Below are 22,945 nucleotides of genomic sequence, written 5' to 3'. Positions count from 1 at the left end.
TGCAAGTGAGGGAAGTTGTGGGTAATCAGGTCAGCAGGGTAGGGCAGTTGGGAGGGACCAGGCCTACAAGGGAGGGCAGTTGGGGGCCATCAAGCCTGCAGGGGAGGGCAGTTAGGGGTGACCAGGCCGGCAGAGGAGGGAAGTTGTGGGCGACTTGGCCTGCAGGGAAGGGCACTTGGGGGGGGCCCAGGCCTGCAGGGGAGAGCAGTGGGGGGCGGGGGGGACCAGGCCTGAAGAGGAGGGCAGTTAGGGTCAAACAGGCTGGCAGGGGAGTAGTTAGGCATCAATCAGGCTGGCAGGGGAGTGGTTAGGGGGTTATCAGGCTGGCAGGCAGAAACGGTTAGGGGCAATCAGGAATGCAGGCAGGCGAGCAGTTGGGAACCAGCAGTCCTGGATTGTGACAGGGATGTCCCAGATTGGAGAGGGTGCAGGCTGGCTGAGGGACACACCGCCGGTACACGAATTTCGTGCACCAGGCCTCTAGTATATAATAAAAGGGCAATATGCAAATCGACCAAGCAGAACAACCAGTCGCTATGATGCGCACTGACCACCAGGGGGCAGACGCTCAATGTAGGAACTGCCTCCAGGTGGTCACTGCACTCCCACAGGGGGAGTGTTCTAAGCCAGAAGCCAGGCTCACAGCTGGTGAACACAGTGGTGGCAGCGCTAAGGATGTCCAACTGACTGGGAGCATGCCTAAGCTAGCAGTTGCCAGTTGGACAACCCTCGAGGGCTCCTAGACTTCAAAAGGGCACAGGCCAGGCTGAGGGAGGTGCCGCACCCCTGCCCCCAGAGTGCACGAATGGCGGCACCAGGCTTCTAATATATATTAGAAGTGGAATTCTAATACACACACACACACACACACACACACACACACACACACACACTCAGAGAGAGAGAGAGAGAGAGAGAGAGAGAGAGAGAGAGAGGAGTGGAAAGTGTTCTGTATGGTGAGTGCAGCCCCTGGTCTCTGAGGAGCTGGACCCTCCTCAGGCTGACCTCTCCCTGGGACTCCACATCTGGGCAGGGAGAGGCCAAGGACCCTGAGCTGGTTGTGTTTACAATACCCACTATCCGACCCTGTTTGTAGTTGTATTTTATGCAAATGGTTCTCCCGTGTGAAGTCGGAACCAGTGTGTGTTGGGGAAAGGTGCATCTTGAGGCAGGTGAGGGAGGGAGAGATGCAGACACAATCCTGCATTTATGGTTAGGGCACTGCCTCTGCAGTTTTGCTCGTGGTTGTGCTGATACGTTACAGCCTTTACTGTGGGGGTATAGGTAACCTGGGAGGTCTCTGTGGCTCCCCCAGGTGAGCTCCTGAGAGTGGGGAGAACCTTGAGTAGATATGGGTGGTTGTAAGATCATGCTTCGCCCAGTGCTAAGCACACCTCCGCATTGGGCACCCCTTCTGTCTCTCTCCATGTAGGATACTGTCTCTGCCTCCCAGAGCAACATTTCAGTCAGGCCATGCTTGGGAGTGGCTGTGGTTAGTGGTGATGTGTGCCCTGGACAGACGGTAAATGCTGCTTCTCTCTCTGAACAGGTAGAGCAGCCAAGTTTCCCTGATGACGGTCTCCCCTTCTCATTTCTCTTCCCAGGAGAAGCAGGCCCCCACACCCCACTCGCCTCCTTCAGCCTCTGCTTACCCCATTCTCCACTGTAGAAAACCAGCTGCTTCCTCTTATAGGCCAGCACTGAGCCCTTCGGCACAGTCAGCCTCTTCTGTCTCACTTTGAGACCCCCTCCCTGTCCTTCACCCTGGGAACAGAAGCCAGGTGACACTGTCGTACATGCATGTCGTTTTAAAGTCAAATACATCTCTAGAAAGCTCATGAGAAAAGGGATCAGCAGCCCCCATGCCCTCACCCTCTCTACTCCTGGTTTCTAGTTCCTGCTCTTTTTTCCTTGTTTCATCCCGTATTTACCTTCACGTCCCTCAATTTCATGTTGCTACTCCAATGATTTGATTTTTTCAGATTCAAGTACATCCAGTCACTTCCTCTTGTTGATGATGAGGGTTTCATTTTCCTACTCTTTATAGGAGCCAAAGGAATTGATAAAAGGACAATACCCAACTCCAGCCTCTTCTAGTCTTCCATGCAGGGCAAGGGCATCATCCAAATCTAGTTCCCTCTACCCTCCTGCCCCATCCAAGAGGGGAGAGAGCACCGAGAAGCTCTTGTGAGTTCACAGCCCAGGGGCACGGCTCACTGACAGGAAAATACTGGGACCCCTTGAAGGACTACACAGTGCTTCCCTTCTCATTCATCTTACCGCCATCTCACTAAAGGCCAGTTTACCAGAGTTCCTTTATCACATGTATCACATCCAACTTTCAACAAAAACAAAAATTAGAAGGCATATTCAAAGGCAAACAACAGTCTGAAGAAACATAACAAGCTGAGAATCAGACTCAATTATAACTTGGATGTTGGAATTCTTAGACCCGGAATTTTAAACCACTGTGATTAATTTGCTAAGAAAGTTAATAGGAAACAGACAAAATGCAACAGCAGATGGGTAATGTAAGCAGAGAGATAAAAATTGTAAGAAAAAAATAAAAGAGAAATGCTAGAGAGATTAAAAATACTACAAGAGAAATAAAGAAACTGTGTGTTGTTGTTTTTTTTTGTCTCATTAGTAGACTGGACACAAGTAAGAGAAAAACCTCTGCACTTGAGGAAATCTCAACAGAAATCTCAAAACTGAAAAGCAACGGAAAAATGACTAAAAAATGAAACATAATCTCCAAGAACTGTGGGACAACTACGAAAGCTGTAACATACATGTAACGATAATATAAGGAGAAGAGAAAGGAACAGAAGAAATATTTGAAGCAATAGTAACTGAGGATTTCCCCCAAATTAATGTCAGACATGAAATCACAGATCTGGGAAGCTCAGAGAACTCCAATCAATAAAAATAAATTTTAAAATCTTAGACCTATGAATTCAAACTGCAGAAAATGACAGATAAAGAAAATATAACTGCTGCGCTGGAGACATGCTTCTGGTGCAGGACTTGTTTCAGTGGGGCTTTGGTGCTGAGTCCGCCTCCTGAATGTGTCACTTATGAATGTGAGGAGTTGAAGTCTGTGTCTCACACTGACCTCTAGGTTCACTGGTTTCTGGATCTCCAATGGGGTGCAGGTCAGCTACTGTCTGAGGCCACTCTGCAGGAGCTACCGTAGAATTCCACTCCTCTCCTCCCGGCTTGGGATTTGGAGATTTTGGAGCTGTCTGAACTGGTTGCTATGTTAAAGGGCAATCCATTCATATGCAAAAGCCGCTGCTTGGAGCTTGGATGGGTTTGTAGGTTGTGCGGGGCGGGGTCTCAGGGCGTCACTAGGCTAAGGCAGAGTGGCGTCAGACAGTAGCTGACCTGCACCCCATTGGAGATCCAGAAGCCAGTGAACCTAGAGGTCAGTGTGAGACACAGACTTCAACTCCTCACATCCATAAGTGATACATTCAGGAGGCGGACTCAGAGAGCACCAAAGCCCCACTGAAACAAGTCCTGCACCAGAAGCATGTCTCCAGCTCAGCAGTTATAAATACAGCGGGTCCCCACAGCCAATTGGCCTGGAGGACAATTCCTCCCAGTGTACCAACAGCAATCAAGGCTTAACTACACCAAGACTTTGCACTCAGCTCATAAAGGGGTGCACCAAGACCGTCCACCTAAGGTGATTGGGGAGGCTGAGCTACTGGCCCTATAGGCCACCTACAACACAAAGCCGCTCCATCAACACAGGGAAGCAGCCAAAATGCGGAGGCACAGAAACATGTCACGAATGAAAGAAATGGAGGAAAGTAAACTACGGGACGATATAGAGTTCAAAACCACATTTATAAGGTTACTCAAGAATCTTCTAAAAACTGTGGAGAAACTTGATGAGGACTTCAAGGACCTCAATGAGAATGTCAAAAAAATGGAAAAGGACCAGTCAGAAATTAAGCATACACTGTCTGAAATAAAGAATATACAGAAACTCAACTGTAGATCAATGTACCCCAAGGATCAAACCAAAGATCTGAAATATGAGGAAACAAAAAACACCCAACCAGAGAAAACAAAAAATACGAGGAAACAAAAAACACCCAACCAAAAAGTAAAAAAGATCCAAAAATATCAAGATAATGTAAGGAGCCTCTGGAACAACTTAAAGCGTACCAACATCCGAATTTTTGGGGTGCCAGAAGAAGAGGGAGAGCAAAATATTGAAAACCTATTAGAAGAAATAATGACAAAAAACTTTCCCCACCTGGTGAAAGAAATAGACTTACAGGTTCAGGAAGCGCACAGAACCCCAAACAAGAGGAATCCAAAGAGGACCACACCAAGACACATCATAATCAAAATGCCAAGGGCAAAAGACGAAGAGAGAATCTTGAAAGCAGCAAGAGAAAAACAGTTAGTTACCTACATGGGAGTACCCATACGACTGTCAGCTGATTTCTCAACAGAAATTATGCAGGCCAGAAGGGAGTGGCAAGAAATATTCAAAGTGATGAACGGCAAGAACCTACAACCAAGATTACTCTACCCAGCAAAGCTATCATTCAGAATTGAAGGTCAGATAAAGAGCTTCAAAGATAAGAAAAAGCTAAAGGAGTTCATCACCACCAAACCAGGATTACATGAAATGCTGAAGGGTATTCTTTAAGAAGAGGAAGAAGAAGAAAAAGGTAAAGATAAAAATTATGAACAACAAAAAGACATCAAATACATACCTACCAACGAGTGAATCTAAAAAGCAAGTGAATAAAAAGTCTGAAGAACAGAATGGACTGGTGAATATAATGGAATCAGGGACATAGAAAGAGAGTGGACTGACAATTCTCAGGGGGAAGGGTGTCTGAAGGGTGTGAGAAGAGATTGGACAAAGGTCTTACACCTATGGATAAAGACAGTGGCGGGGGGTGAGGGCATGGGTGGGGTGGGGAATCAGGTGGAGGGGAAGTATGTGGGGAAAAAGAGGAACACCTGTAATAAACTGAACAATAAAGATTTATTTTTTTAAAAAAGAAAATATATTAAAAGTCAGGGGATATTGAAAGAAGTCAGATATTTCTTGTTTGCTGTTATTTCCACTATTTTGGGGGGAGGGCTTTATGATTTTATACCTTGTTCAATAGGAACATGACAATAAGGTATTTGAGGATACAAGTAAGACTCAATATCTTGCTATAAAAGCAAGATGGATTTTAGTTCTACAAAAAAAGTAGTTTGAGTTTTGTAAAGCTTTTTTGTTATTATGTAGTTTTTCCATTTAATTTCTATTGTGGTAAAAACAAACACCAAAAATGTAGTATTTCACCAGTGTTTAGGTGTATAGTACAGTATTGTATTTTCGTTTTCATTTGTCTAGAGATATTTTCTGATCTCCCTTGTGGTATCTTCTTTGACCCATGGGAGGTTCAACGGTGTATTTCTTAGTGTCCATATATTTGTGAATTTGTTAGTTTTCCATTTGTTATTGATCTCTAGTTTCATTCCACTGTGGCCAGAAAAGATATCCAGTGTAACTGCAGGCTTCTTAAACTTGGTGAGACTGATAAGGAGGCTGGAAAATGCTCCGGGTGTGGTGTGCATGGGGAGAACGTATGTGCTACTCCGAAGCATGTCCTGTTTATGTCTATTAGGGAATGCAGTTCAATTAATCTACATGGCGCTGCTCAAGTCCTCCATTTCCTTATTGATCTTTTGTCTGATTGACCAAAACAAAACTAATGCAGCCATGACCAAGGTGATATACCAACTGCTTAATGACATCACAGCCCATGGCCCACACTTAGCACCTGTCTGCCTGGGAACAGCTGGGACAGTGGGGGTGGGAGAAGGGGGCAAACAGGATTATCCCCTTTTCTCAGAAAGCCAGTTTCCCAGCCCAAGCAGATGGAAATCAAAAGTTGAAAGTCAAACACCCTTCACACTGGAGCAATGTTTCACTTGTTCAAACTCTGCTCCTCAGAGACAAAATCACCGACCTTGGGTAAATTAGTTCAGAATTCCACTTTTTTACTTGAGTTTCTAATTCTTCTAAGTGAGGACAAACTACACATAAAATATATAATGTGTAAGAGCACATTATGATAAATGAATTTACTTTATAATTGAAAGTACTATCATTGGTTTTTGTGAGTTATATCAATCCTTTGAGCCTGAAGACATTTAAATCTCCCTCTTATCAATTCTCCTCAGGAGTCAACAGCATTTAGGGGACTTCAACCACTGAGGTTTGGTGGTGGGGTCCCTCATTTCTTTCAGCATAAAACCCCTTTAGACTTGCCAGAATCCATCCCTTACCCAAAGCAAATGTAATACCACATGATTAAATCTACTTGCTATTTTATCAATCAATGCTCCCACCTCATACCTGGAACCAAATATCCTGAGGGGTGGAGAATTTTCCCGAGATCTTCTTGCTCCTAAAATCCTGCAGCACAGGGCTGTTGAGCAGCTCCACGGTGTCGGTCACAACATACAGGTTCACCCCTGCTTCCCGGCATTGCTTCAGGAAGGCCGGCTCTGGGTCCGGCAGTTTCCTGCAGGGAGGAGAGGGTCAGAGTGGGAAGAGATGCCTTCCCGGGGGCCCTGGGTCACCCTGCTCCTCGGGACCTGGAAGAGGTGTTCCTGCTGCAGGTAGTAAGATCCTGCCACATGGCTCAGGTTACCAAGGAAAGCAAAACATCTTTGCTACTCAGGGTGGAGGGACCCCCATTTTCTGATGGGGGCGTGGGAAGGAGAGTACACAGGCTGTTTTGTGAAAGGCATTGGCATTTTCCAAAATTATATTGTTCCAGTGCCAGGGCCTCCCCCCTGAAGAGGCCAGGCGTGGACAGGTCCACGTGGTTGACAACAGTCCCTTGGGAGCCTGTCCATTGTCCAGAGGCACGTCAGGGTGAGGTGGGGGAAAACGGATAAAGTGGATGAAGCAGGAGATGCTGGATGAGCTTCCAGGACAAGCACATGGGGATGTGGACAGAGTCACTGTCGTGGCAGGTGGCTGGGAGGGCTGCGGTGACGATGCAGGTCTGGGTGGGGACATGACGGGTTAAAAGTACTGAAGATGGATCTCATCTGCATTTCTGTTCTCAGACTCAACTCTCGTTCCACTAAAGGCCCCACCGGGTTGACACCCTGTAGAGAGCCGGGGGGAATACTGAGACCCTTTGCTTCTCAGTGGAGGAGGTCACAGTCTTCCCGTCACTCTTTGGGGGAAGTCAAGGCCCTTACCGTGTCTCTAAGCTGTTGTGTCATCTGACATTCACTCACCTCCAAGCCTCACTTCTGTCACCTTCATCCTGGTTGGCTAAGCTCCCACCTCACTGACTTCCCGCGGCTCCGGAAAACGCCAAGCCGGTCCTGGCCCAGGCTTCAACCCCCTCATCTGGACCACTTTCCTCCTGCTCTTTGCTCCCTTTATTCTGCAGGTCTCAGTTCAACTGTTAGCCCCACAGAGTCCTAAACAGGCCCCTCCCTCCAGCCCTCTTCCACCTGCTCCTGACACTACCCTAGAGGCCCCCACAGTCTGCACCTGCCTTCAGATGAAACACGTCACGTGCCCACATCCATTTACCAAAAGTGTCTCACTGCCTTTCTTTTCACATTGCAAGTTTGACCTCAGACAGACTTTTTTCCTTGGTGCTACTAGTGGATAATAAAAAGTATCCCTCAAATTGGAGCTTCTTCAACTGCTGAAAAATTTCTAGGACAAATTTTCTTTTCCTGCAGCTAAAACCCAAATACTCTTTGACACCATAAAGCCTTTCTAAATGTTAGTTCTAATAAGTCTTATAAGACACCAGGAGAAACTGTGCCACACCCGGTCAAAGTAACTTTCAGTCTCCAATAGCCTGGGATTTTCACTAGTTGCTTTAGTATTTCTTTGCACTGATAGAAATACTATTTAGGCCTGGCCTGCGTTGCTCAGTGGTTCAGTGTCAACCTATGAACCAGGAGGTCACGGTTCAAATTCCAATCAGGGCACATGCCTGGGTTGCAGGCTCGATCCCCAGTAGGGGTTTTCAGGAGGCAGCCAATCAATGATTCTCTCTCATTATTGATGTTCTATCGCTGTCTCCCTCTCCCTTCCTCTCTGAAATGATTAAAAATATATTTTTTAAAAGAAAGAAATACTCTTTAAATTGAAATCTCTGTTTCTAAAAGGTCTTTTCCCACAGGCACTGAGGTAAATTAAATTCTAAGACTCTGAGCCATACTTTGTTTAAACAGAGTTTCAGAGCTCTTGCCTCACTTAAATTAATACTTTAACTTATTTTTTATTGCTTATTTTTCTCACTCACTGCATGTCCCCTGCCCCAGTAAATATGTTTTAGGGCAGGGATTTTTATCTGTCTTGTTATTACTCTAGTCTTACCACAAAACAGCATAGTAATGGACAACTGCAGTTTTTTCTTTTTTTAATATATTTTATTGATTTCAGAGAGGAAGGGAGAGGGAGAGATACATAGAAACATCAATGAGGAGAACCACTGATAGGCTGCCTCCTGCACACCCCACACTGGGGATTGAGCCTGCAACCCAGGCATGTGCCCTGACCGGGAATCAAACCATGACCTCCTGGTTCATAGAATGACACTCAATCATTGAGCCACAGCAGCCAGGTGACAACCGCAGCTTTAATGAAGACTTATTAGATAACGAATCACTGTTCGATGAAGGAATGAACAGCTGAACATCCAAAAAGGGTAGCATGATCTGGGGTGTCATTTACTTCATTCTGAGCCTCCTTGCCCACGAGGAGAGCTCCACGTGGGGCCCACTGACCAGGTCCCTCCCCCTGCCCTCACCTCTTCTGAAGCTCCTTCCAGGTTTCGTGTGGGGTGCTAACAATCTGGTACTCCAGGGAGGACCCTCGGCACACAGTCGTCTCCTCCGAGAAGCCCGCTTCTGCCCCAGCATTCACGTTCCCAGTCGCCTGCTGCTTCCTGACCATGGAGTCACTGAAGTCGGCAGGCACTTTCACAGGAGCATCTGGAAATAGACAAGGTACCTGAGGTTCAGCCAAGAATTCCCTCTGGAACAGCTGGGAAATGGCATGGAAACGGAAGCACTGAGCCCTAGCTCGCCCCAGCTCTCCCACTCAATTGAATCTCTCAACCAAGAAGCTACCTCATCAGCCAATATTTTGAGTGTAAATTACTCCTGGGGATGTTTGAACCCACCCAGGGGCTGGATAACAGGGATACTGTCCTAACCCTAAGGAATGATGTGGTCCCCCTGTGTGGGTGTCTCAGCATGTCTTGCCTGCTGCATCCTTCTCCCTGCACCCTTGTTTTGCAGCCCCTGCCTCCTATGCCCGTGGCTGACAATACCTGGGACCGAAGAACCTGGTTCGAGGATGTGCATGAGGGAGACCTCAAGTGGGACATCGGGCAGTTGCCAAAACTGAGAGCGAGCCTTCTTCCCCCGTATTAGAGAAAATCGGCGTATCTTAGTGGCACTCAGCAAGCATTTGACAGGTCTGAGCTCCTGGTCTCCGATCTCTTTGACCAATTTCTTGGTAGTTCTCTCAAACATGGAGGGCATGTTGCTAGGGGCAGAGAAAAGGTAAGCACAAAGATCAGGTGGGTCTTACAGATAAGATTAAATGAGTTTTCACATGTCATTCAGAGAGAGTTGGCAGTGACTTGACTGTGTCATAGGCCTTTGCTGTATCTACACAGTGAAGTCACATGCATGTGCAAATGGACCCCCTGTTACCTGGAACGGGCCCTGGGTCTTCCTTAAATAACTGTCCACCAGGATGGTCTTTAGTGAACAGATGAGATACCTAGACCTGGAGTCCCTGCTGGGTCAGGGGACCAATGAGCACTTGCTTAACTTGTAGGAAGTGCCGAAGAGGAGGTAAGTTCCCCTCCAAAACCAAATGTACGCACTTCCTTATGCCACCACCGTTCACATCAAGCTGGCCACATTGTACAATGGTTAGTCCCCCTGGAGAGTGTGTGTGTGTGTGTGTGTGTGTGTGTGTGTGTGTGTGTGAACTACCTGTGTTCAGTGCTGCAAAGCCCATGCTTTTTAAGATCTTACAGAGTCTTGCTGTGACTGAAACAGAACAAGAGTGTGGCTGTCACAAAGGTGGGCATGAGATGGTTAAATAAAATTCCAGACACCTGCATAGTTGTGCTGTGAACCATGATTCACTAGAAAATTATGAAGTGCCTCATTTCCAGGTGTCAGGGGCCTTGTATGGGTGCTCATCAATCTGTACTCATCAACATGTAGTCATCCACCTGTAGTCGTCAACCTGGATGACATTCTCATTCTGCTTTTAAACACTTTCCATTTCAAAGAATGACGTCATTAAGATGACAGAACAGGACCTTTCAGCCCTCAGCCCTCCACGGAAACACCAGTTCTGACAACCACCTGGGGACAAAAGGTTCTCCAGAAGTCCACAGTCCAACGGATCAAAACCTCAAGGAATGGAAGCAGAAAGGGAGGCCCCCACGTCTGTTCTTGTTAGGCCCCCATCAGGGGACTTGGGCAGTGTTCCTGTTATCTGCTCAGATCCCAAGACTGTAAGAGTACTTGTTTACTGAAAGGGTATAAGTACAGATGTTTGTTTGATATTTTGTCTGCCTGGGTATAATTATTTGTTCAGGTAAGTGTGGAAGTCTGTGAGAAGAAAAAAAAAAAGAAACATTTAATTTATTTAAGGCTGAGTGCTCTGACAGCTAGCAAACCCCCCTTCCCCAAGTGGCCACTGGGATTCCTTTTTTCCAGGGGTGCTTGCTCTCTGTCAGAGGGGGAATCGGCCCGCCTAACTAATAACTTTTCTGTCTATGTTTATTAATTTGAAGGTATGAAGTTGTAACAATTGTGGTCCAAAGAGGTTTAAAGCAGGGACCAAATTCTAAAGTTAACTATTTACAAGAAGGAAGCCGGAGCTCGCAAAGTCACCAAGTCTGTCCAGAAAGCTGAAAAAAACAAACAAACAACAACAAAAAACTAAATGAATCTTATTTCTAATACCTGCCGTCACCCAGTCTTAATCAGTGGTAGAGGAACAGTATCAGAACTGTTTGTCTCAATTGGCCATTTGAGTTTAATATGGTTAATGATTACAATACATTATAAAATCTTTAGAAGGAGAAGGAGAATGGTCCTTTTGTGTGTGTGGCAGCTCTTAAGTTATTAGTTTTTAAAATCAGTACTTTTTAATGGAAACACAATCAAGCAGAGGGGCTTTTCAGAGAGGTCAGGGAGTCTGATTGCAGTGTAAGGGTCACCGGTTCCCCCGACGCCACCCTCGTTGGCAGGAGGCAAGAGCTTTTCCCAGTGGGAACAGAAAGAGGACTGCCAGATGAAAACGCCTGGGTGGGAGCACCTCCATTCGCCACCTGGAACCCGAGCTGCGCTCCCTGCCTCCTTCCACCCGGCGCCCATCCCCCTGAGCCCTCAACTAACAGGGTTTTGAGTAGCTGGAGGCCGCTGCATGGAGGGAAATTCCCTTGTGAACCCCTGCGCCCCAATGAGACCCAAGAACACCCGGTGACTCCTTGGACACTTTTCACCGTGTTCTATTGGGGGGCTTAAAGAAGGCAGCTAGAAATTCCCCCATTCCCCTTTTCAGGCTTCTCAGAAACTGAGATCTTTATCTCTAGGAAAAATGTGGCAGTTTAAAAATTCAAGCGGCTGGAGGCCTGGGAACAAGCTGCTGGCCCTGCTCCCTCCTCCCCCTGCCTTTTCTGAATATTTTAAGGTCTGAAGTATGGTTATGAATTTTTAAAGGAAATAGAAAGAAGGTTTGAAGGCTAATTTGACATTGTGAAATTTGTGAAGGTTTGTGTATGTGATGAGGAAGGGAACAGAGAAATGTTGGAAAAAAGAAAAGGCCAGCAGCAAATAGGAAGGAATTAGTATGCCTATTATAGGAAGCAGGGGCATGGCAGGAGAGAATGTCCTGATAAGTTAGCTAGGGAAGCAAAAGGGGAGACTCAGACTCCAAGGGTCTTTAACTTAGAGGAAGAGGACTGACAGGGCTGGGGCTCCTTTCCATTAAGCCCCCAGGAGCCCAGGGTAACCACACCAGTGAGGGACAAACCTGTTAGTTTCCTGGTGGACACTGGGGCAGCCTATTCAGTCTTGACAGAGCCAATGGGACCCGTTACCTCTAAGAAGACATCAGTCCAGGGAGCCACTGGACAAACTGCCTGTTTTCCTTGGACATCAAAAAGGACTGTGGACCCCAGAAGGAACACGGTAACGCATTCATTTCTGGTCATGCCAGAATGCCCGTACCCCCTACTTGTACGTGACCTCCTTCAGAAACTACAAGCCACCATATCCTTTGAGGGGGACGGAGCACACCTCACCATGGATCCAAGGAACGCAGGTCCGGTTACATCCTCCCCTGCCTGTATTCTTTTAACCTATCCTCTCTCAGAGGAACATCTCTTGCAGGAAATGGAAAAAGTGGTGCCAGAGGAAGAGCGTAAAGCCTCCACCTACTTAGAGGAATTACAGCATCTTTATCCCATGGTCTGGGCAGAAAACAACCCCCCGGGTTTGGCAAGTCATCAAGCGCCTGTAGTAGTACAATTGCAAGCCAACACCACTCCAGCTCGGCCACTGAACTGGACCGAAGTGGAACAAAGGGCCTTTGAGGAGCTAAAGAAGGCTCTCGTCTCAGCACCTGCCCTAGCCTTGCCAGACGTCACGAAGCCCTTCCACCTTTACATGAGTGAGGTAAGGGGCATTGCCAAAGGGGTTCTCATTCAGACTCTAGATCCCTGGAAGAGACCTGTAGCCTATCTGTCTAAGAGGCTAGACCCCGTGGCAGCAGCGTGGCCAGCGTGCCTCCAGGCAGTGGTCGCCACATCATTGCTGGTAAAGGAGGCAGATAAGCTGACTCTGGGCATGAAACTAGCCCTGACAACACCCCATGCTGTGGAGGCCCTCCTTGGAGGTGCTCCAGAGAGATGGATATCAAACACCAGGATCACCCAGTGCCAAGCTCTTCTCCTGGACCAGCCCCGTATCCGGTTCCATAAGACACTGGCCATCAACCCTGCCAGCCTGCTCCCAGATGATGATCTGGAGGAACCCATTCATGACTGCATAGAGGTAACAGACGCAGTACAAACAGCTCGCCCAGACCTGACAGATGTCCTGCTATCATCACCTGACGAGGTACTGTTCACGGATGGGAGCAGTTATGTTCAGGATGGCATCCGATATGCAGGGGCAGCAGTAGTCACCCTGGACCACACCATTTGGGCACAGTCTCTGAACAGGGGGACATCAGTATAAAAAGCTAAACTTTTGGCCTTAACCCAGGCCCTTTGATGGGGACACAGTGCCATCCACCGGGAAAGAGGGTTACCAACTTCAGCCGGAAAGGACATTAAAAATAAGGAAGAGATTTTAGCCTTATTAGAGGCCATCTGGCTCCCAAGGGCAGTAGCAATAGTGCACTGCAAAGGACATCAGAAAGGGGAGACAATTGAAGCCAGAGGAAATAGAGCCACAGACCAAACTGCCAAGGAAGCTGCCCAAAAACCAGTGGGGCCTTTACAAGTCTTAGTAACCCTACCAGACCCCGACCTATGACAGACCCCCTCCTACACCAAACAAGAGGAGGAATTGGCAGAACAGAAGCAAGCCATCAAAGGACCAGATGGTTAGTGGACCCTACCAGATGACAGACTGTTGGTCCCAGAGGCTCTAGGTCGGACATTAGTTGCCCACTTACACCAGGCTACCCACCTAGGCGTCACCAAGACTTCTGAACTTCTGCAAGGCAGGTACTACCAAGCTTAGATAAGATAATTAAAAGCAGTCACTAGAAGTACTGTCTGTGCACAGGTAAATGGTAAGCAAGGTAAGAGGGTCCCCCTGGGAATTCGGGCCTGGGGAAAATTCCCCAGGAGAGCATTGGGAGGTGGATTTCACAGAGATTAAGCCACCAGCGTCAGGGTACAAGTACCTGCTAGTTCTTATAGACACCTTCTCGGGTTGGGTTGAAGCCTAGCCCACTAGGACAGAAACTGCCTCTGTAGTTGTCAAGAAATTACTCCAGGAGATTATACCTAGATTCAGGCTGCCGGTAGTCATAGGATCAGATAACAGCCCCGCCTTTGTAGCCAAGGTATCTCAAAGTATAGCTCAAGCCTTAGGACAGGCATGAGCAGGACTCTAAAAAGGAGTTTAACTAAATTTGTCCTAGAAACCGGTGAAAACTGAACCAACCTCCTGCCCTTCGCCCTCTTATGGGCCAGGTGTACCCTCTACTGGGAGGGGTCCCCCACTTTTTGAGATCCTGTATAGTAGACATCCCCACATCCTTCCTATGGTCAGGGAAAAACTGAAAGCTGGAATTCATAACCATTCTCTTGCTCAAGTCTTTACAAGCTCTGCAGTATACTCAGAGAGCCACCCATAAGCTTGTTCGAAACGCACTGCCAGTGCCCACTGCGGACCCTGTACATCCCTTCCAGCCCGGGGACTCGATGTGGGTAAAGAAGTTCACTGCCCAAGGACTCACCCCAACCTGGAAGGGACGCTACACTGTTATCCTGAGCACGCCCACGGCTGTTAAACTAGACGGCGACCAGATCTGGCTACACCACTCCCAGCTCCTGCACCAGGAAACGGCCTGGATCCTGGCAACCAGAGGCCTCATCCGTGAGATCCCTAGCCTGGGCTCCACGCAGGCCAAGAGGAGACTCGACGCCTGCAGGAGGGGAACTGGACTTCAGTGAGGACAGTACTGATGGGGACTGTGGTACTAGGGGCCTTGGTAACTGTAAGAACATTTTTGCTAGCCAGTGAGAAAGTCCAGGGCCAAGTAAGTGCTAGATGTGCCAGGGGACGGGAGAGCAGGAACAGAACAGAGAATGCCCTTCAAGGAAGTGGGATGAGTAAACAGAAAACTAATTATGCCAAGCAGGCAGTTTAGAATAATTAATGCAGTCAAACTACTTGAAGTTAGGGGGCAGTACAATCCCATAACTAATAAGAATGAGTCCATGATTTGACTCATGCACATAAAACCAGTGGGGAATGAAGTATGGTAGCAATCATCTCAGGCAGAAACTGCTGTTTGGGTTCTGTGCTTATTTGTTTGCTAAAACAATAGAAAGTTATTTTGATTTTCTGAACTTATGCATGCTATCCCAATCCATTGATGGTGGTTTGAATATCCCATTGATTGTGATCTCACTGGTTACTGAAGCACATTCTTTTGGGAACCAGGACAGCACAATTATCCTGAGTTATCTAAGTAGCTACAGATAGTGCATTCCTGTTGACTCAGTGATCCCAGAATCTGGACAGCACAATTATTCTAAATTGTCCCGGTGGTCCCAGATAATGTGTTTCTGTTGATTCAGTGATTCGTAGATACTTTAGATAACTAAGTTGCTCAATTTCACTTCTGTAAAAAAAAAAAAAAAAAAATGCTTTTCACAAAACAGGTTGCTCATTCCAGACCCAAAGATGTAATCGATACCTTTGTGATATTCTGCCCATATAAGCCAGATGTGGCAAGCTGTTCGGGGCTGCGAGGTCTGGAGCACTTTAGCCCCTCGTATGCCGCCGGCCTTTAATAAATGACTCCATAATTCGACTTCTTGAGGCATCCTTTGTAAGATGGGGGTACACTACAACAATATACTTAAATTATCTTAAAGAATATCAATTAAATTTAAACTGGATCACAGAATTAATCCTTTTTAAATCAGACCAATAAGTGACATATTTTGAATTCCTAATTATCAGAGAAAACACAGTATTTTATTTTCTCAAAAACAAGTTATACTTTAGGCATTTAATTACCACATTTATATAATTTCTCCCAATTCAATCTGAACCTTAAACTTTCAGAGCTTCAAATTTTAGGTAGCAAATTAAATACTTAGCATTTCTCAAATCAATAATACTTTTACATTTTTAAGGATATATTTCAAATAAAATATAAGGCACATTCAATTAATAGATCAAATTCCATTTTCTAGACTTCATACCAGGCATACTCAGATCAACATTTCAGTATTATACTTTAGATTGCCTTGGGAAACCAGCCTGTATTTTTTCCCGGTTCATATCCGCCATCTTTAAGGCTAAAAACAGTCTCAGGTTTTTATTCTGTACATAGCAAAAAGTTAAGCTCAGCTCAAAAACTCTATCTAAAATGTCCAAATACTGGACAGTTGCGCGCATTGTGTTTTTAAACTGGCTTTTCCCTTTACACATGCACAGAAATCCCCGATGCATTTTTTTAATTTAATAAATCTTTATTGTTCAGATTATTACAATAGTTTCTCCTTTTTTCCCTCATAGCTCATCTCCACCCGGTTCCCACTCCACCCTCTGCCCTTACCTCCCCGCCACTGTCCTCATCCATAGGTGTACAATTTTTGTTCAGTCTCTTCCTGCACCCCCCATATACCTTTCCCCCTGAGAATTATCAGTCCACTCCCTTTCTATGCCCCTGATTCTATATATTCACCAGTTTATTCTGTTCCTCAGATTTTTAATTCACTTGATTTTTGGGTTCACTTGTTGATAGATATGTATTTGTTGTTAATAATTTTTATCTTTACTTTTTTCTTCTTCTTGCTCTTCTTAAAGAATACCTTTCAGCATTTCATATAATACTGGTTTGGTGGTGATGGACTCCTTTAGCTTTTTCTTATCTGTGAAGCTCTTTATCTGACCTTCCATTTTTTAAAAAATATATTTTATTGATTTTTTACAGAAAGGAAGGGAGAGGGATAGAGAGCTAGAAACATCAATGAGAGAGAAACATCGATCAGCTGCCTCCTGCACACCTCTTACTGGGGATGTGCCTGCAACCAAGATACATGCCCTTGACCGGAATCGAACCTGGGACCTTTCAGTCCGCAGGCCGACGCTCTATCCACTGAGCCAAACCGGTTTCGGCTGACCTTCCATTTTGAATGATAATTTTGCTGGGCAGAGTAATCTTGGTTGTAGGTTCTTGCTATTCATCACTTTGAATATTTCTTGCCACTCCTGTCTGGCCTGCATAGTTTCTGTTGAGAAATCAGCTGACAATCGTATGGGTGCTCCCTTGTAGGTAATTAACTGTTTTTCTCTTGCTGTTTTTAATATTCTCTCTTTGTCTTTTGCTCTTGGCATTTTAATTATGATGTGTCTTGGTGTGGTCCTCTTTGGATTCCTTTTGTTTGGGGTTCTGTGCGCTTCCTGGACTTGTAAGTCTATTTCTTTCACCAGGTGGGGGAAGTTTTCAGTCACTATTTCTTCAAATAGGTTTTCAGTATCTTGCTCTCTCTCTTCTTCTGGCACCCCCATTATTCTGATGTTGGTACGTTTGAAGCTGTTCCAGAGGCTCCTTACACTATCTTCAACTTTTGGATTCTTTTTTCTTTTCTGGTTGAGTGTTTTTTGTTTCTTTGTATTTCAAATCTTTGACTTGATTCTTGCGATCCTCTAGTCTGCTGTTGGGACTCTGTATAATATTTTTTTATTTCAGTCAGTGTATGTTTAATTTCTAGTTGGTCCTTTTTCATATCCTCAAGGGTCTGGCTAAATTTATCAGCCTTTTCTAGGAAATTCTTGAAAAACCTTATAACCGTGGTTTTGAATTCTATATCCAGTCATTTATTTTCATCCATTTCTTTCGTTTGTGATCTGTTACTTTGTCTCTGCATTTTCACTGCTTCCCTGACTTGGTAGGGTAGCTTTGTGTGCTAGGTTTCCTATATGGCCCAGTGGCTCAGCCTCCCCAGTCACCTGAGGTGGACACTCTTGGTGCACCCCTTTGTGGTCTGTGTGTACAGTCCTGTTGTAGTTAAGTCTTCATTGTTGTTGGTATCACTGGGAGGAATTGATCTCTAAGCCAACTGGCTATGTGTATCAGCTGTGTCTACACTGGGAGACCTGTGCTGCAGACAGCACTATAGGACCAGACGTGCAAAATTGCAAAAGCCTCTGTGCTCAGCTTGGATTGGGTGGAGTCTCAGGGCTGAGCAGACAGTCTTGGCTTCCTGTCAGTCCTGCCCTTGCGTGCACTTTCCGACCTCTGCCTTCTGCGACTCCCCTGAGTTTCTGTCTGACAGTCCAGATTCCCCCAGTCTCGCCCGGAACTGGGGTTTAGTGCAGTCAGGAGATTCCGACTCCCTTCCACTAGGGAGAGCTAGCGACAACCTCAGCAGTCAGTCTTCTCTGCATGCACTCGCGCGTGCACGCCCCCAGACCCATGCCCGCCGCAGCTTCCCGAGTCTCCGAGTCTCCATATGCCTTTCTCTCTACCTGACAGTCCAGACTCCCCCTGTATGAGCCTGGGTCCACAGCATTTCGCCTGGAACTGGGGTTCAGTGCAGTCGGGGGCTTCCTTCCCTCTCCCACCAGAGAACGCCAGCCAGGCACTCAGCTGCCCTTCCTCTCTGCGTGCCTGTCTCTGTACCTCAGTCCTTTGCAGCTCCTCCGATTCTCCATGTGCTTTCCTCTTTCCTTCTAGTTGCAGAATTTCCACTCAGCCAGCTTTCCTGTGGTTCTGGATGATGTCCGTTCTGTCTTTTAGTTGTAGTTTTGAAATTGTTGTGCGAGGCAGCAGTTTAGGTGTTTACCTATGCCACCATCTTGGTTTCTCCATCCCTGATGCATTTATGAATTTGTAAAAGTTTTAAGTCACCAGCCGGAAAAAAACATGACGAAGATGAGGCCTTTTAAAATGGCTTTCTCGGGGAGTGGCATCCATATTGGATCGCCACGTGTCTCCCTTCCCCCACCTCCTTCTTGCTTTTCGGGGGAAAATTCAGTAATGGTCTGGCGCCTACTATTTTTATTTTATTTATTTTTTCAATTTTTTATTTTATTTTTATTTTTTTTAAGGAAAGAAAAAAAATTTTTAAGATAAAGAATTATTGGCAGTTGCTGAGGAATTCCTTTAATCTTTTCTACTTGGTATGGCTGTGATATGCTCCAGTACCTCCTCTCCAGCTTGTCTTGCCTCCCGTAAGGTCTGCTATAAAGGGGACAGTATTGGCGCAGAAGATACTTTCACATTTGGCTGTGCGCCTGCTTCTAGCCATAAAGGCCGGGTGGCTAGGGCCATTTTTGCAAAACTGTGAGCAAGATCTTCCTCATCATCTGAATCATCCTGCTCATGGTGATGCTTGCCTCTCTTTTCCTCAAACTCTGGCTCCTGCTCATAATTACGAGATAAATATTTATCAGGTGGGCTTTTGACTACAGTTGCAGGAACAGCGGGTGTGCAAAGGTGGCGGCTGTAAGGCTGGGGCCACATCCCCTTGGTCCAGAAAGAAACTCACTACAGACTGATTCATTTGCCTGTCAGCATAACTATTATTGCTCGTCTCACATTCGGTTCTTATAAGTAACACTGTGTCATCCATTAGTTTACTTTCCTTCATCCCTTCTATTCGTGACCTGCTTCGGTTCTTATAAGTTCTTATTTCTAGTAACACATGATCTCACTCATCTAGGGGAAATGATGAACAACATAGACTGATGAACAAGAACAGACCCAGAAACAAGGAGGCATTGATCGGACTGTCGGGCCTCAGAGGGAGGGTAGGGGAGGGTGGGGGTAGGGGGGAGAGATCAACCAAAGGACTTGTGTGCATGCATACAAGCCTAACCAATGGTTAAGGACAACAGGGGGGTGGGGGAATCCGTGGGGGAGGGGTGTGGGATGGGAATGGGGGGATGAGGACAAATAATGTGACACCTTAATCAATAAAGAAATTTAAAAAAATTAAAAATAAAAATAAAAAACATAAACTGATGAACAAAAAGATAGATACAGAGGCAGTAAAGCATCAAACAGACTGTCAAATTACAGTGGTAAGGTTAGGGAGAGGTGGGGGAGATAGGAGATCAACCGAAGGACTTATAAGCATGCATATAAGAATAACCAACGGTTGCAAAACATTGGGGGATGAGGGCATGTATGGGAGCGGGGTGGGAGGGGGGCAATGGTAAGATATGTACACATATAATACCTTAATTTTTTAAAAAAAGGAGGAAAGAAAAAAGAAAAACAAGATGTGTCAAAGATATATCCCTTAGCCTTACCTGCTCATGTGTTGTTACCCAGATTTATTTTGCATTAGGGAGAACTGTAGGAAGAAGTGCTAATTTGAGGGTGGGAGGGGGTGTTTGTCAATCTAAAACAAACCAAAAACATCTCTACCCATTTCTCAACCCTATTAAGAACATTTCTCTCTCTGACTGTAGCACTGTTATTGCCGTAGTTAGCTGGTTAATGTTAATAAAGGAAAAAAAGCAAAGGGGAGGCCACACACCATAAGCATGGCCATCTGGGCAGCTTCATGTTCCCCAGGGAACCAGGTCCACTCCCTGCAGGGCACTGGGGGAAGGGACAGAACAAAGGGGGAGATGGGCACATGTGCAGTGGAAGTGGGGGTTGGGGAGGGGAACCCCCTTAATTTTACATCATCAATAAAGCTCTCCACGAAACCCCATCCTCCTGTGGGAGCCTCAGGAAATTCTTTTCTTCGCAACACTCCAAGTAGCCCACTTCCACCGATAACAGTATCTTCTTAGTCACCCCCTGGTCCCTGGTCAGAACTTACCAGTTGTCTGTTGTTTTTGTCTTAAAGAGAAAGGCTCCAATGGGTAGGGCTCCTTCCAATCCACAGACTGCCTGAAGTCAGACAAAATCCAGAGAACAGAGAAGTGCGATTCTGCTGATCACGTCTCTTCCCACCAGCAGGTCCCGGACTGAGTTCCAGGGCGTATCCCTGCAACAGGAAGCAGATGAGGGCTGGGTGCGCCCGCCCGGCCCCGCCTTTGGGCCGCGCGTGGACCAGGCGGGGGCGGGCCCAGGACGGAGCCGCGCCCGCCACGCCCGGCACCGAGGGGGCCGCCGCGCCTTCCCGCAGAGCCCGCGCACCCTCTTCGACCTCCTGGACGACCAGCGGCGCGGCCACGTGCACCTGCGGGAGATCGAGTCCCGCTGGCGGGGCGCCGACACGGCGAGCTGCCCCGCGGCGTGCTCGAGGGCCCCCGCCAGCGGCTACCTGACCTTCGAGCGCTTCATGGTGGGTCTGCGCGCCTCGCTGGGGAGCGCCGAGGGCGGCCCGCGGGGCCCGGGGACCAGCCGCCGCCGCCGCAGCCCCCGCAGCGCCAGGTGTTCGCATCCGCCGAGGAGCCGCGGACCGTCCCGAAGCGGAAGCCGCTAACGCTGGGCGCGCCCGGGACCTGGAGAAGCTGTGCGTCCCAGCGGAGCCAGAGCTCGGACGCGGGTGCAGTGACCGGCAGGGCCTGGGAGCTGGGCGTGGGGGACCCCCCGAGCTCGGGGCGAGCGTCGGAGGCACACCATCACAAACGGAGTGGACTGTGAGCTGCAGAGGCAGATGGCGGGGCTGGAGCAGGAGGTGCTGCTGCAGGGTCTGCAGATGACGGCCCGGGGCCCAGACTGGTTCCAGCAGCAGCTCAGCGCGTGCAGAGCGCCGGCGCCGCTTGGGCCAGAGCCATGCCAGCGCCGAGTTTGGGGCTGAGGGGAGCCCCCGCCCGCTGGGGCGACTGCTGCCCAAGGTGCAGGAGGTGGCCCGCTGCCTGGGGGAGCTGTGGCTGCGGTTGTGCCCGCACGGCTCTGCCCTCGGCCTCCTCGGGTGCCCCCGTGCCCCGCCCTGGCCCCTGCCTCACCCCTGCACCTGGCCATCCTGATGCTGCAAGAGCAGACCCGACTCCTCACGCAGGAGGTGACGGACAAGAGCGAGCGGGTCACGCAGCTGGAGCAGAAGTCCTGGTGTTGGGGAATATAAAATAAACGCGCTGCAAAGCCGTGTCTTGCCTGGGTTGCAGGCTCGATCCCCAGTAGGGGGTTTGCAGGAGGCAGACGATCAATGATTCTCACTCATCATTGATGTTTCTATCTCTTTCTCCCATCCTCTCTGAAATCAATAAAGATATATTTTTTTAAAAATAGACTCGAAATACACAATATTGTTTAAACCAACATGACCATAAGCAGTCGCTAGCTTTCCTTTCCCAGTTCCCTGTTCTCCACCCCGAAACCCCTACAACATCCCGGAGGAGGGGTAGAAAAGTGTGAAGCTGCAGTTAAGCATCCCTGATCCTGCCCCAGGAGAACTGCTGATGGGGAAGCAGCGATCTTGGAAAAGCAGAAGCTCCACGTTCCTCCCTGCAGTGTGCAAGCAGCTCCCATGCCTCCCTCCTGGCAAACCTAGAAGACCAGGAGTCTTCTGTTTGTGCCCTGGGCACAGGGACGTGCTTGGTGCCCTGCGTAAGAGTAAGCGACGCCAATTTACTTAAGGGTTCAAGGGAGACTGAGGTGGGGTGGCCATTGCCCAGCACGTTATTTTCCTGTAAATTCTCCACTCGCTCTCTCCAGGTTGGCCCTGTTCACAGGCTTTCATGGAGACTTCTCCCCGCCCCTCCCTGCCTCACACCTGCTTCCCCTCCGCCTCCCCCTCTTCTTTCTTTCCCCTTCCCCACCCCAAGGCCTTACAAGTTTCAGTCATGAGCTTCTCCTCTTCTGCTCTCCCCCGCATCCCCTCTCCCTCTCCTTATACAGGATACAAGCTTCTCAGAGTCCTCCACCCCTCGCTGAGCCGGCCAGTTGGCCAGCTAGTTTCTAGGTTTGGGGTCTACACCTTCTACTCTTTTTTCTAGTGTTGGGGTACCAAGGTTAGTAAGACGAAGTCCTCAACTCCACGGACTATTAGCTTTAGTGTGGGGACACCAACCATACACCTTCTAAAAATGGAAAACTAAAGGAAAATGGAAGGGAAGCTTGGCCTTACACATTCCCTGAGAGCACGGTGACCCATCTTTCCAGAACTTCTTCCCTGGAGGCCTCCGACAGCTGCCCTGATTCGCACCACTCATGCTTCCTCCCCCTCACTTCTTCATCCATCACCTCACTCCCTACCAGCCAGCCCGACTCAGAATTACTTTCCTGACTCTT

At 47.7% G+C, this 22,945-nt stretch overlaps 1 protein-coding gene and 1 pseudogene across 1 annotated transcript in view; one reads left to right on the top strand and one right to left on the bottom strand.

Moving 5' to 3' along the window:
• LOC114228976 (gasdermin-C-like) overlaps positions 1 to 20,666 on the bottom strand; it is a 35,955-nt gene extending 15,289 nt beyond the window's left edge. The window contains exons 1-5 of the mRNA XM_054708741.1: positions 20,586 to 20,666; positions 9,348 to 9,565; positions 8,823 to 9,006; positions 6,386 to 6,554; positions 1,653 to 1,764 (exon numbers count right to left, since the gene is read on the bottom strand). Coding sequence (XP_054564716.1) covers positions 1,653 to 1,764; positions 6,386 to 6,554; positions 8,823 to 9,006; positions 9,348 to 9,561 — 679 coding nt within the window. The 5' untranslated portion in view covers positions 9,562 to 9,565; positions 20,586 to 20,666. The remainder of the gene's footprint in view (positions 1 to 1,652; positions 1,765 to 6,385; positions 6,555 to 8,822; positions 9,007 to 9,347; positions 9,566 to 20,585) is intronic.
• A 103-nt stretch (positions 20,667 to 20,769) lies between these two features.
• On the top strand, positions 20,770 to 21,936 carry LOC129147278 (suppressor APC domain-containing protein 2-like; annotated as a pseudogene).
• Positions 21,937 to 22,945: the final 1,009 nt, after the last annotated feature.

The sequence above is a fragment of the Eptesicus fuscus genome, chromosome 19, assembly GCF_027574615.1.
Source record: "Eptesicus fuscus isolate TK198812 chromosome 19, DD_ASM_mEF_20220401, whole genome shotgun sequence".
Classification (NCBI taxonomy): domain Eukaryota; kingdom Metazoa; phylum Chordata; class Mammalia; order Chiroptera; family Vespertilionidae; genus Eptesicus; species Eptesicus fuscus.
Note: the sequence above shows the minus strand (reverse complement) of the source record. Positions and strands in the feature narration are given on the sequence as shown.